This window comes from Epinephelus lanceolatus, chromosome 22, assembly GCF_041903045.1.
Source record: "Epinephelus lanceolatus isolate andai-2023 chromosome 22, ASM4190304v1, whole genome shotgun sequence".
Classification (NCBI taxonomy): domain Eukaryota; kingdom Metazoa; phylum Chordata; class Actinopteri; order Perciformes; family Serranidae; genus Epinephelus; species Epinephelus lanceolatus.
Window position 1 is genome coordinate 10664587 of NC_135755.1, and position 15051 is coordinate 10679637.

Consider the following 15051-nt stretch of genomic DNA (forward strand, 5'->3'; position numbering starts at 1 on the left):
ATCTGCATTGTGTTCAAATGTATATAATGGTGTGGTGTTTATGTATGATATAAATGCCTTTCTGCATGTCAAGCTGACTCGGTGCTCATCACGGAAACATTAACATCCTTTGCCTTAGAATCCGGTCCACAGATGCTGTTCAAAGTTCCTTTTTTAAATACTGGTGCAGCTCAGCAACACTCTTCACTAAGGGCCATCACGTTAACTTCCAAAGTGCAGGTGTTTTATTTTCTTTGACTTAAGGTAGCAGGCATCATTTACTGTATTATAGAAAATAAGACCGCATACCGGTTGGTTTTTAGAAGCAATTTCTTGTACGATAAATGCACTTGGTGGTGTTTTAATCTGCTGTATCAAAGCTTTCATGAAACTTAAATTAGGTCTGCACATTCTCATACTGTGACGAACTATGCTGCTTATAAGTTTGGACACTTAGCGTGCATTGTGCCGGTTAAATACCAGATATGATCACATGCTTCTTGTGTTGCCAAAAAAAGAATGTTTTGGTGGAGTCTGAGTTTGTACAGATCTACTTTGAGATTGTGGGTTAACAGCGCATTTATTTGGATCGATAAATAAAGTATTCATCTGTCCATCCATTTACCTGTCTTGGTTTGCAAAGAATTACAAGATTCTTTAAATATTTTGTCACCATATCTGTGAATGTGGCCTCGAACAGGTCAAGCTATGCTAACTTTTTTTTGTTTTTTTCTTGTACAAGCTTTTGTAACCTGAAAAAGAAACAACAAATCTTGAAGCTCAGCATTAAATATAAAAATAAAAACAAACAAACAAACAAACATCGAAGCATTTTTGGTCCCGTTCCCGCCAGACTCACTTCCTGTTTCTGCTGTATATACATAACAACCTGCAACTAACTCTGCTTTCACTTCTGCAGCCCGGGCTCTTCCAGGGCATTCACACTTCACAGGAATGCCAGTAAATGCTCGCCACCGAAATAGCTGCCGCTGCTGCTTCAGTGCCGCTTTGAAATGATAACAGGAACCCCCTCCTGCCCATATATACACACATACACACACTGACTTGACAAGTGCTGTTGTTGTGGGTGCGAGACGGAGAGAAGAGGGCTGTGCCAGCGCTTCACGAGCCTTGTGGTTAAAACGTTGAGAATTTCCCCGTTATTTGTGTGGCGTCGTCTGACTAAAAACCACCTGACGAGCTCAGCAGCAACCCTGCATCAAGTCGACCAAACCAACAGTGTTACTTTGCCTCTAAATACTCGTCACTATATCATTTCCCTTTTTTTGTCGAGGTAAATATTTCGTAGCATTCAAAGGAAAATCAAAATGGAAGTCTGCTTTGTTTTGAGAAAATTAGATATAATATAATAATATAATTAGAAGTCAGTGGGTTTTTGGTTAGATGCCTGAAATAAGGTCTGTGGTTAACATATGCCTCTGACTTTCACGTCTTGTTATATGACAAAATATGTCAGTAAATACCCCACAAGTGAACTTCGAAGTTTACAGTCTTGTTATAGTGGTGACATGAAGGCCCTGCTGCGTCAGCCTACAGAAAAACATCATCCCTGGAACACTTTATAACAGTTAATCTGAAGCTAAAGCTATGATATGGTTAGCTTAGCCTAACAGAAAGATTAGCTTTATTAGACTAGCTGTTTTCCAGTTACCAGTGTTCATGCTAGGCTAAGCTAACCATATCATTGCCTTAGCTTCTGATTTAGTTGTTATAAAGTGTTCCATGGATGATGTTTTTCTGTAGGCTGACGCAGAAGTTAGCATTTTAACGATTACAGAAGCCTACATGGCATTGCCATAAATACAAAGCTAATGTTAGGCTAGCTCAAGTTTTACTCAACTTTGAGTTAAGCAGATTTTGTGGCTAGCCGTAACATCTTTTGTGTGTGTTTATTCACTTCAATGTAGAAAGTTACCTACATGAGTAGAACATTATAACTCACTAATTAAATTTGAAGCTAAAGATAGTATCTGGTTAGTTTAGCCTAGCATGAAGACTGGTAACTGGAAAACAACTAGCCTAACAAAGCTAGCTAACAAATTCTCATTCTTAGCTCAACATTGAGTAACACTTAAGCTAACTTGCCATAAAAGTAAACATTTTTTGGAAATGTGTTTATTAGCTTTAATGTCGAGAGTTAGCCAGATGAGCAGATAGGATAACATTATAACCATTGGAATGTGGTTAGCTTAGCCTAGCATAAAGACTGGAAACTGGAAAACGGCTAGCCTAATAAAGCTAGCAAATAAAATCGGGTAACAAATAGCCTGAAGTTGAGTAAAACTTGAGCTAACTTGCCATAAAAGTAAAAATGCTATGTTAATGTGTTTATTCACTTTAATATCGAGACTTAACTAGATGAGCAAACCATTATAACTCAGTTAAATTTGAAGCTAAAGCTATGATACAGTTATCTTAGCCTTGCATAAAGACTGGAAACTAGAAAACGGCTAGCCTGAACATTTTTTTAATGTGTTTATTCACTTTAATGTCGAGAGTTAGCTAGATGAGCAGATGGATAAGATTATAACTCTATTAGATTTGACAATAAAGCTATGATATGATTAGCTTAGCCTAGCATAATGACTGGAAACTGGAAAATGGTTAGCATAATCAAGATAGCTAACAAATCTCCCTACCAGCACCTGTAGAGTTCACTAATGAACACATATCTTTGGTGTTTACTCCATACATAAACTATGAAATGTACAAATTACAATTTGTGCGATATAAAAAGTAAATTTGTGAACTTTAGAAGCATTTTTGGCATTTGACATTGTCCTGACATAGAATTTTGGTCCCCTTACATCTAAGAAAAGTGTCATGATTTACCTACTTCTGAATATATATATAATCACCACCAAATAACTTAAACATCCTGTGTTTGTTTTTCCTTTTCTGTTTATTCTTTAATCACATGTATGTGAAAATGTGAAAAAGCCTTTAATGATAAATAACCAGCCCAGAGAGGTCGGCCGTGTACAGTCCACATATGTAGCAACAAAAGTGGGTAAGCCATTGTAGGTCATACCTTGATGTTTTCTTCACCTTAACCACATTTGTTTGTGCCAAAACCTAACCACCCGTTAACCTCAGTGTTGTCACAACACGAGGAAAAATAGCTCTCTATGTGCTACATGTGAAATACAAATGTAACATATCCATGGGGTGCAGTAATGTACAACATTTATTGTATTGAAATAAATTAACGGGATTGTGCGTTCACATGCCCAGAATGTGATCTAACATGAGATCAGTTGTTTCTGTGTCAATCTTATTATTGCTCATATTGATACTCGAAACGACACTGGGCGTCCATCCTGTCCCACAGTGGTATAACTTCTCATCTGTCTCAGCAAGAAAGGGAAGTGCTCCCTCCCTTTCCTTCATTTCAATATCCACACAGTTACATGGAAACACATTCACCAGAAGATATGTTTAAGTCCATCCCAGTCATTTTAGATCCAAAGGATGGAGGGCTGTTTGCAGCATAGAGGTCCAAGAGGTGGCCTGAACCAGCCAGGATATAGAATAAGAGAATTGCCCGCTTCTTCTGAAACCGCATTGTCTTCGGCTGTTGACCATTGATCAGCTCCACATGCGCTCTCCTGGCAAGAGGTCAAAAGAAACCTTCACGTATTCTTATGTCCACGCGGTTCCTTTATTTCCTTCCAGGCCTGAGTTGAGCCACATCCAAACGTCCCTGTGGCGGCCAGGATCCTGACATTGACCCGCTTTTTCCCCATCAGGCATTGTCCATATCGCCTTGACATGAGTCTGAGTCATGTGAGAAACTCCTGACTGGGATCGGCCTTGTTTCCTCCTCCTCTGGGGCTTGCGAGGCTTGTAGGGAGATGATCGTCTGTGCCGTCAGTGTCCGCTCCCTGAGGGGAAAAAGACAGTACAAAGAACTTTAAATAACACTACAGGTTTGGGGGTGGACTCATGAGTCCCCTTTCTGTTGTTGTGGTAAATGTGAAGCATGCTCAAATTTCCAAAACACACATAAGGGAGGTATTTTACTGCAGATTTATCCTCAAAATGTGCAGCAAATGTCAGTTTTAATTAGTCACAGTGGGGGCAGGAGTCATAATGATATTGAACCATATGCAAATCAAGTTTCACACATTCTCTTTATCAAGTCTTTTTCCTATGAATCACCCTTCTTCAAAGACTTCACTTTTACATTTTTGACTGTTGCATTCAGCACTTCTTTGCAGTGTTTTACATAAAGTTGTTACATCTTTCTCAAATGTTAGTTGGTTTTAGTGGGACAGAAGACACAAGATCTATCAGAGACCTTAACTGTGTGGATGAATCTTAATGTTGAAATGTGTTTTAGTTAGGGCTGTCAAAATAGCTTGTTAATTTCAATTAATCAGTCAAAATGACCGGGATGTCCTTTGACCTAGTGTGTCATTGAAGGCCACAGTGGCTTTGTCACATGATGGAGGCAGACGAGACGACGCTGCTCGGCCCTGTGAATGGAACATTTACATTTAAAAAACACCCAGATGGAACTGTTGATAGGAGCACCGTTCTCTGCAGTTTCTGCAGTCAGGAATTTTCGTACCATCGGAGGACTTAAAGTCTGAAATACGACCTCAACGCTAAGCATTTAGTAGCAAACCCAGAGGTCCGAGCAGTCAGCCTCGTCTAGCCACGCTCAGTATATACAATAAATCAATTGCCTATTTTCGACCTTTTGATGTTTGCTGTCCTCACTCATCTTGACGAAGAGGCAAATCCAGTCTCGGCAGCCTTGCACTGTTGAGGTATGCACAGGTTTCTAGGATTTAAGGACCATTGGGGATTAGCCCAGACCTTCCCAGAACCTCCACTGGCATTGTTTTGATAAATAAACTCTATTTTGATGCTTTTTTATGCACTCTGGCACCTTATTGACATTCAAAGTACAAAAAAAATCCCAGTGTGAGTCAATTTATTTTAATTGTGACATATGAAATGGTCAGCGGACTACCCAGTGCAACCTGGTCTCATTTGGAAGTCGTAGAAAGGATGTGCAGTGTCACCAACGCAAAGGCTGTCTTTTTACGTTGGCATAATACATGGCCAGCTGCCATTTTGATTTAACGGTGCCTGGCAGTGTCAGGGGGAAACGCGGCGGGACCAATCAACTGACTTTCACCCAGGAAGGCAGTGGTCGCTTCCTGCAAGGTGGTAAAGCCAAGCCCTGTTTTTTTTCCCTAAACCCAACCACATGTTGAAGCAAAAAAAACGCATTTTGAAAGAAGACAATGCATGTAACAGGCTGAAGTTGACATGGCATCCTAGAACGTCAAGAACCAACGCACCCAGGGTACCTTGCACGTCATATCGGGACGTGAAAAGTCAATGACCAAACGTCGATTTCTGACAAGGCTAGAGTGAGAATGTGTTACCCAGTAGGACTGCACATACTGCGATTATTTTGGCAGACACTGCAACGTGAGTTGTGATTTTAGTGGTCATTGTAATTTTTGCATTTAATTTACACTAAAAGAACATATAAAAATGATGATGATGTGATTTTTGCTGGGGTCTGAACCGGACAAGTGTGTTTCCTTATGTCCGGAATATGATTTTTAGGTTGGAGCATCTCTGTCACACCATGATGCCTGATTTCTAACAGTATGTTGTCATACATTTTTACCTTTATCAGAAAATTAAAGCTCCTGCAATTTAGATGTTGCACTTGGCCATACTATGATTTCAGTAATATTTCAATGAATTGGCAGCCCTATGATCCAGCATCCTATCACGGGCCAGATTTGGCCGTGAGTTGAGTATCACTGCTTTCAAGTATTCAACAGCATAATCGGTTTACTCAACTCAACTCAACTTTGTTTATAAAGTGCTTTAAAACAACCACAGCTGAAACAAAGTGCTGTACATAGGAGGTCATAAAAACAACAAAACAGTGAGATAATAAAAAGCAGTTAAAACAAAAAAACAATAAAAACAGCAACAAACAAATAAAAACAGAGCGAAGTCTCATGCTGGGTTAAAAGCCAGTGAGTAAAAGTGGGTTTTAAGGTTGGTTTTAAAAACAGACAGTGATTTGTGCAGAGGTAGATTGTTCCACATTTTTGGAGCAGCAACGGAGAATGCACGGCCTCCTCTAAGTGTTCGCTTGGACCTCGGTACCTCAAGGAGCAGCTGATCAGCTGACCTGAGGCACCGGGCAGGGGCGTAGGGGTGAAGAAGCTCAGAGAGGTAGGGCGGGGCGAGGCCATTTAAAGATTGAAAAACAAATAAAAGGATCTTAAAATGAACTCTACAGTGCACATGCAGCCAGTGGAGGGAGGCCAGGATGGGTGTAATGTGCTCACTCATTCGTACTCAAGTTAGCAGACGAGCGGCAGCATTCTGAACTAACTGGAGACGTGCAAGGGAGGACTGGCTAACTCCAAAATAAAGTGCATTGCAGTAATCCAGCCGAGATGTAATGAAGGCATGGATTACTGTTTCAAAGTGCTGATGTGCAACAAAATGCTTCACCTTCACAAGCTGCCTGAGGTGAAAGAAACTCGACTTTACTACTGGACTAATTTGGCGGTCCAATTTAAAATCACTGTCCATCTTAAAACCCAAGTTAGTAACAGTAGACTTCGCATAAACTGCCAAAGGACCCAGATCAACAGGGGAAGAAACACAGGAGCTGCTGGGGCCAAACACCATCACCTCTGTTTTTTTTTCCATTAAAATTTAAAAAGTTTAGGGCCATCCAGGCTTTGATGTCTTCAAGACACGACAGCAGGGGTTTGAGGGAAAAGGCATCGCTTTTACTCAGAGGGACATATATCTGGCTGTCATCAGCATAGCAATGAAAAGTGACACCATGCTTTCTGAGGATAGACCCTAGAGGAAGCATATACAGGGAGAAAAGCAGGGGTCCTAAAATTGAACCCTGTGGGACCCCATATATATAGCGGAGGAGGATTCACAGGCACCAAGACCAACACACATAGTCCTGTCGGCTAAGTAGGACCTAAACCAGTCCAGGGTGCTACCACCAATGCCCACTAGCTGCTGCAGACGTTTTAACACAATGTTGTGGTCTACAGTGTCAAAGGCAGCGGTCAAGTCGAGCAGGACAAGAACAACATAGTTGCCACTATCATTTGCCATTAAAATGTCATTAAAAGCTTTTAAAAGGGCAGTTTCCGTGCTATGTAAAGTTTTAAAACCAGACTGAAAAACCTCCATAACATTTTGAGATCATCAAGGAAAGTTTTTAGTTGTGCGTAGACAATTTTCTCCAGGATTTTAGAAACAAAAGGCAACTTGGAGATGGGCCTGAAATTTGCTAAAACAGTGCTTTCTAGGCCAGGCTTCTTCAGCAAAGGTTGTACTACTGCATGTTTGAAGCTTACTGGGACAACATCAGCTGTGTGCTGTCTCATATTGGCTTCTTCTAAAGTTATCGTTGATACTATGGGAAATATGTTCATTTCCTTTGTTGGGTAACATTCTTATATCTGTACGATATGAAGCGTCAGCCAGCTGCTGGTTTGCGGAGTTTAGACTCTAAACACGGGGAAGCAGCTAACCACTGGCTGGTGGTGGCTTCACATTTTCTATATGAGATTGGTATCAATCATCTTATCTGGCTCTCATCAAGAAACTGAATGAATGTAGTTCCCAAAATGTGGAACTATTCCTTTACTTTATCGGGATCTGTTCATAAAAGATAATAAGTACGATCAGCAGAGCACTCAGCGCTTTAATTTTGGACAGCAAAGTGTCATTTTCTCTGTAAATGAATGTGTTTGGATAGATAACAGACATGTAGGCTGATCAGACAGTAACTGAATATAATGGGCACAAGACAAAAGTGATATCTGTACCCCTATCTTATCCACTGGTTCCCAACCTGGGGGAGGTGTTGCCAAAGCTTTACAGGTGTTCAAACAGCCTTCTTGATTTAAAAGGGGGGTTATGAAACTTTAAAAAAAATATAGAGCAGATCTTTATCTCATCCTTTTACTCATTTCTGTAAAGAAAAAAAATAAAACTGCTCTTTTAAAGTTGATTTATCAACAACAAAAAGCCTCTTAAGTATGTATGATAGTTTAGTTTTTTAAAAATGCATTATACAGTCACAGAATTGTAAAAAAATAAAATAAAATGAAAAATATATAAAATATAAACAAATATATTGTATGATATATAAATAAAAAATATAAAATAAAAGTAAAACTGATCTTTGATGATTCACAGGAAACAATCTGCTCCAAATTCATCCAAATCGTTCATTCTACACAAACATCCTGCGGTCATTGCGTTCACTATTTGGGTTAATTTTACAGTTTATTAATAGTTTGTATTGTCATGCACTGAATATAATATAAAATATGTCACTTTCTCAGGGGTCATCAGTTTACTCAGTGACAGAAAATGGCTCCCTTACAGAAAAAGGCTGGGAACCACTCGTCTGCACTGCGTGGTTAACGGCTCACTTTCAGCTAGAAAACGAGATGTAGGCCACCCAGTGGAACCACACACACTGTGTCCAGTCATTTCATGTGACTTTGTGTGACAGTGTTTACTTAGAGAGTGGAAATGTCCTGGATGTTTTTTCCCACTGGTGTTGTTTCCATACGCAGATGTTCACATAGGCCCACATGTATGTTTATAAAAGACTGTTTTTAAATTCATCCCACTTTGTGACAACCTGTGGACGTTTAATGTGAGTGTTTTTTTTTAATTACATATAAGCCGGTAATCTCTCAGCTGATGACAATTAAGCTAATAAAGTATCGTCGTCATGTTTAGCTGACTGTGCATCTGCAGACTGGATGACTTATTAGAAAGTGACAGCAAACGATGCTCACATCAGTAAGTCATTAGTTACATGCAAGGGCGTAGGTAGGTTTCACTGGAAGAGGGTGGGACATTTAGAAAGGAGGGACTCAAGGATCCCCTATAGGAAAATTTGAGCATCAAAAACTTAATTTCCTGCATCCTGACGAATTTTTATGCACCAATGTGTCCCTGTAGTGCATTCATTTATGGTAGAATAGTGTTTTTGAGGGGTTGAGCTCAAATGCACATGTTCTACGTCTCCCCAGAAATCTGTGTCCATGGTAACCACTTATACTCTTTATAAACATGGATGTATTACTGAACAGGTCTGGCGGGCACAGGCCCAGGAGACAAAAATGTTGGGGGGTTGCAAAGGAACTGCAAACTGCAAGAAAAATACTACAAAAACAGGCAAAACTACTACAAAGAGACACAAAACAACTACAGAGAGACGCAAAATGACTACAAAGAGACACAAAACAAATACAGAGACACAAAATGACTGAGACATAAAACAACCACAAAGAGACACAAAGCAAAAACAAAGAGACACAAAACAACTACAAAGAAACACAAAACAACTACAGAGAGACGCAAAATGACTGAGACATAAAACAACCACAAAGAGACACAAAGCAAAAACAAAGAGACACAAAACTACTACAAAGAGACACAAAACAACTACAGAGAGACGCAAAATGACTACAAAGAGACACAAAACAAATACAGAGACACAAAATGACTGAGACATAAAACAACCACAAAGAGACACAAAACAACTACAAAGAAACACAAAACAACTACAGAGAGACACAAAACAACTACAGAGAGATGCAAAATGACTACAAAGAGACACAAAACAACCACAAAGAGACACAAAGCAAAAACAAAGAGACACAAAACAACTACAAAGAAACACAAAACAACTACAGAGAGACGCAAAATGACTGAGACATAAAACAACCACAAAGAGACACAAAGCAAAAACAAAGAGACACAAAACTACTACAAAGAGACACAAAACAACTACAGAGAGACGCAAAATGACTACAAAGAGACACAAAACAAATACAGAGACACAAAATGACTGAGACATAAAACAACCACAAAGAGACACAAAACAACTACAAAGAAACACAAAACAACTACAGAGAGACACAAAACAACTACAGAGAGATGCAAAATGACTACAAAGAGACACAAAACAACCACAAAGAGACACAAAGCAAAAACAAAGAGACACAAAACAACTACAAAGAAACACAAAACAACTACAGAGAGACGCAAAATGACTGAGACATAAAACAACCACAAAGAGACACAAAGCAAAAACAAAGAGACACAAAACTACTACAAAGAGACACAAAACAACTACAGAGAGACGCAAAATGACTACAAAGAGACACAAAACAAATACAGAGACACAAAATGACTGAGACATAAAACAACCACAAAGAGACACAAAACAACTACAAAGAAACACAAAACAACTACAGAGAGACACAAAACAACTACAGAGAGATGCAAAATGACTACAAAGAGACACAAAACAAATACAGAGACACAAAATGACTGAGACATAAAACAACCACAAAGAGACACAAAGCAAAAACAAAGAGACACAAAACAACTACAAAGAAACACAAAACAACTACAGAGAGATGCAAAATGACTACAAAGAGACACAAAACAACTACAAAGAAACACAAAACAACTACAGAGAGATGCAAAATGACTACAAAGAGACACAAAATAACCACAAAGAGACACAAAGCAGAAAACATAGACACAAAATGACTACGAGACACAAAACAACTACAAAGAGGCACAAAACAACTACAGAGAGATGCAAAATGACTACAAAGAGACACAAAACAACCACAAAGAGACACAAAGCAAAAACAGAGACACAAAATGACTACGAGACACAAAACAACTACAAGAGACACAAAGCAATAACAAGGAGACACAAAATAGCTACGAGACACAAAACAAATACAAAGAGACACAAAATGACTACAAAGAGACACAAAGCAAAAACAGAGACACAAAACAACTACAAAGAGACACAAAACAACCACAAAGAGACACAAAGCAGAAAACAGAGACACAAAATGACTACAAGACACAAAACACCTACAAAGAGACACAAAACAACTACAGAGAGACGCAAAATGACTACAAAGAGACACAAAACAACCACAAAGAGACACAAAGCAGTAAAAATAGAGACACAAAATGACTACGAGACACAAAACAACTACAAAGAGACATAAAACGTCTGCAAAGACACACAAAGCAACTACAAAGAGACACAGAATAACTACAAAGAGACGCAAGACAACCCAAAGAGACACAGAATAACTACAAAGAGACACAAGACAACCCAAAGAGACACAAAACAATTTAAAAGGACATAACACAACCAAAAAAGACAAACATACCTATAAGAGACACAAAATGACCTCAAACAGACCCAAACAACTACAAAAAACACATGGTAACCCATAACTACAAAGAGACACAAAACAACTACAAAGAGACACAAAACTACAGAGACACAAAATGACAACAAATGACCCAAAAAACAACTTCAAAGAGACAAAACAACCTCAATGAGACACAAAATGACCACAAAGAGACACCACATAATGGCTACAAAGAGACCTTAGCCTCTTGGGGCCCTGTGCATATCTGTGCCCAGGGCCCCAATGCCTCATAATCCGCCCCTGTTTACAAAGGGTCTCCTGTGAGAAAGTAGTACCCTGATTAATGATTTTAAAAACACACTGTAATGGTTGCATCAGTTGGGACATACCGTGTAATGTGTTGGGTGTGTGTCCAGTTGTTGCGCACGGTCCAGCCGAGGACACTCTTCAAGTACCGGGAACAGCAGGGGAACCTGTGACTCAACTGCTCCAGAAGTTCCTCTTTACGCAAACCGTAAACAACGGGCGCAACGCACTGCGCCAAGCTGAAGAAAGCGAAGATAACCACGGCGGACAGCTCTTTGGTCTCCCGCGTTATGAGCATCTTGTTGACCAACACCGTCAGCACATAGTTCACAAAGTTAGGGAGGATGTACACCGCCAGCTGGGTGCCGTGCAGGGCGATCGTCCTGCACCCGGCCCGGTTGCGCCGGTTCAGCACCCCTAACCGCCGCCCCTCCACCAGTATCCTCACATAGCTGTACAGTATGAGTATGGTGCACACACCGACGAACAGCACCTTCTGTAGCTGGAAGTTTTTCAGCTGCTCCCGGTCACACACTCCGTTATAAGCGGCCCTGGCGGCCTGGGAGTCCGGGCGGAGGAGCAGGCTGATGGGAATGACCAAAGCCACCAGCCAGGTGACGGCACCCATCAGCCAGGGCCAGCGCCCCGCCGTGCAGGTGGAGCTGTAGCGCATCGGGTGGCACACGGCGCAGTAACGGTCCAAAGCCATGACCGTGAGCGTCAGCAGGATGTTGGAGGCGCTGCTGATCAGGATGGTGATCATGGCCAGGCAGGCGGAGCGGCCCAGCCGTGCGTCCAGGTGGATCTGGTAGTAGAAGATGCTGCTCATGCCCAGGTAAACCAGGGCGGACACCAGCAGGTGGAAGACCAGCACGAAGCGGGCATGACTCCGGAGCTGCTCCACGCGCACGATGGTCCAGTTGATGATGAGGTTGAAGAAGAGCAGCACCGAGAAGGACACGGTGGACACGTAAAAACGCACGCAGGTGTATTCCTCTGTCACCTGTAGGCCTAATGACCCCGTGCTGTTGTTTACTGACATTATTCCTCAGCTGGGTTTGGTTGATGATGATGAAGATAATGATGATGCTGTGCGCCGCATGGTCCTCTCTCACTGCCGTCTGGCTGAAGACTGACTCAAAACGATCAACCGCTCACATCTCCCTCCCTCCCTCCCTCCCTCCCTCTGTGTGTGTGTGTGTGTGTGTGTGTGTGTGTGTGTGTGTGTGTGTGTCTCACCACATCCTTGAGACTTTATGTCTTGCGTAATTTTTTTATTCTTAATTTTTAAAAAATCATAGTCAACTAAAAACATTATTCTGTCTTCACACTGAAAAGACAATTGATTTTGAAAATGGAATTACAAAGTTATCGTACACTCTTAGAAATAAAGGTGCTAACTAAAACCATAGAGTATTCTTTCGCTGCTTATCCCCACAGGAGAACCCTTTTTGTTTCCTGGTAGAACCCTTTGTAAAGGTTCAATTTTAACCCTTTTTTTAGGCTTCTACCTTGAACCCAGCATAAAGGGCTATACCTAGAACCCACCCAGGAGGTTCTACTGTCCAAAAGTTTCATCTACAACCTGCCCAGGGGTTTTGATCGAGAACCCTTCTGTATGCCAAGGACTTAATCTAGAACCCAGCCAGGGGGTTCTACCAAAAACCCTTTTATATTCCAAAGGTTTAATCTAGAACTCATCCGTGGGGTTCTACAGAGATACCTTTTGAATGCCAATGATATCATCTAGAACCCACCCAGGGGGTTCTACCAAAAACCATTTTAAATTCCAAAGGTTAAATCTAGAACCCACTCAGGAGCTTCTACCGACATTCCAAAGGTTTCATTTAGAACCCAGCCAGTAGGTTCTACCAAAAACGGCTGTATATTCCAAAGGTTTCATCTACCCATGAGTTTCCACCAAAAAACCCTTTTATTTTCCAAGGATTTTATCTAGAACCCAATCAACATGCCAAGGTTTTCATCTGGAACCCAGCCAGGGGGTTCTACTGAGAACCCGTTTATATTCCAAAGGTTTTATCTAAAGCCCAGCCAGATGGTTCTGCCGAAAACCTCCTTATATTCCAATGGTTTCATCTAGAACCCAGCTGGTGGTTCTACCAAAAATCATTTTATATTCCAAATGTTTCATCTAGAACCCACCCAGGGGGTTCAAGCAAGATCCCTTTTATATGCCAAGGATTTTATCCAAGACACACACAGGAGGTCCTGAAAATGGCAATTCACTTCATTACTTTGGGCATTAGATTAATGCCCAAACAGGTTATCCAGGGGCCAAGGGAACCACATCCAGCAGCCTTGGGGTTCATTAGGTTCCTAAAGGGCCGGGGCTGATGTGATCCAACCCACAACAATCCTATTCTGCAGTCACGTTATAGGGGATGGAGACTTATTGAAATCACTACACTCTATTATTTCATTGGTGCAGAAGTGTTGGGAACTGAAACTCTACATTTAAAATTACCATTAGAAACATGGGTAAGCATTTGAATATGTCAAGGTAAGAATCTTTTAACACCCCATGCTTTCAACAATTATTGATTAACTCTCTTGAATCTTTAGTTTTACAAAGAACCCTTGAAGATCCCTTTCTTCAGCTCTTCAGGAAGAACCATTTGGAACCCTTGTTTCTAAGAGTGTTCCAAAGTGATGATTGTCTGAAGTTGATTTGTCTCCTGCCTTAATTTTTTATTTCATGGCTGGGACTCCCTTTATCTGAAACAGTGCAGTGTGCCACCTAAACTAACTGTTGGACATATGCTGCCACCTTCTGCCCAGAGCAGGTACAGCAGGCCGATCAGAGGTGCTCTGGGTTGCATGTACCTCAAGAGGAATCATTGGGAATCAAGAGGTGTCAGGACTCCATCTACCATTGAGAACTATGAAGGTGTGTTCACCCTGTTCCATCAGCTTCATCAAAGCTAACAGTAGAGGGAGACATCAGTTTAATATTAGCAGGAATGTTTGGACTGAATGTAATAGATATTTTGTCCACATTAAAGTTAAAGAAACTTATGTAAAAATTGTACACATGCCATGACTTCCTGTACAAATTTACACCTGATGTTTCCCTTTACGTTCCTTCAGCGCAAAGGAGGTTGAGTCATTTTCTCGCCTATTTAATGTCTGAACTCATTCAAGTAACTTTTTGACTTAAATGTCCCCTTTAATCACGGAGACTCTTGGTCCCAGATACAAAAAGCATAGTGTTATTTTTGAATGTAGAGTCTAGCAACAAGGGAATTGATGACTTGATAATTTTCAAAAGGTCTTATTTCTTCACTTTCTTCGGAACAAACACTTGTTTTATGCTGAACTTCAAATATTCTTTGAGTATTTTATGAGTATTTAGAAAATAAAAAGGGTTTCAAGGCATCTCATCTCTTGAGAAACATTGGACAACCCTGGCAGATGACTTCAGTTGGTTTGCAATGACTGTAGCTACATTCAGATCTCTGTTCAATCACAGTACAAATGTACAAAGGGA

General features: G+C 40.7%; 1 protein-coding gene across 1 annotated transcript; it reads right to left on the reverse strand.

Annotated features, from left to right (window-relative positions):
* Nucleotides 1-3603: 3603 nt before the first annotated feature.
* On the reverse strand, nt 3604-12679 carry LOC117272909 (putative G-protein coupled receptor 148). Its single transcript, XM_033652061.2, has 2 exons — nt 11627-12679; nt 3604-3884 (listed from the first exon to the last, which is right to left on the reverse strand). Exons 1-2 carry the CDS (start codon nt 12583-12585, stop codon nt 3746-3748), a joined length of 1098 nt encoding a protein of 365 aa, XP_033507952.1. The 5' UTR covers nt 12586-12679; the 3' UTR covers nt 3604-3745.
* Nucleotides 12680-15051: the final 2372 nt, after the last annotated feature.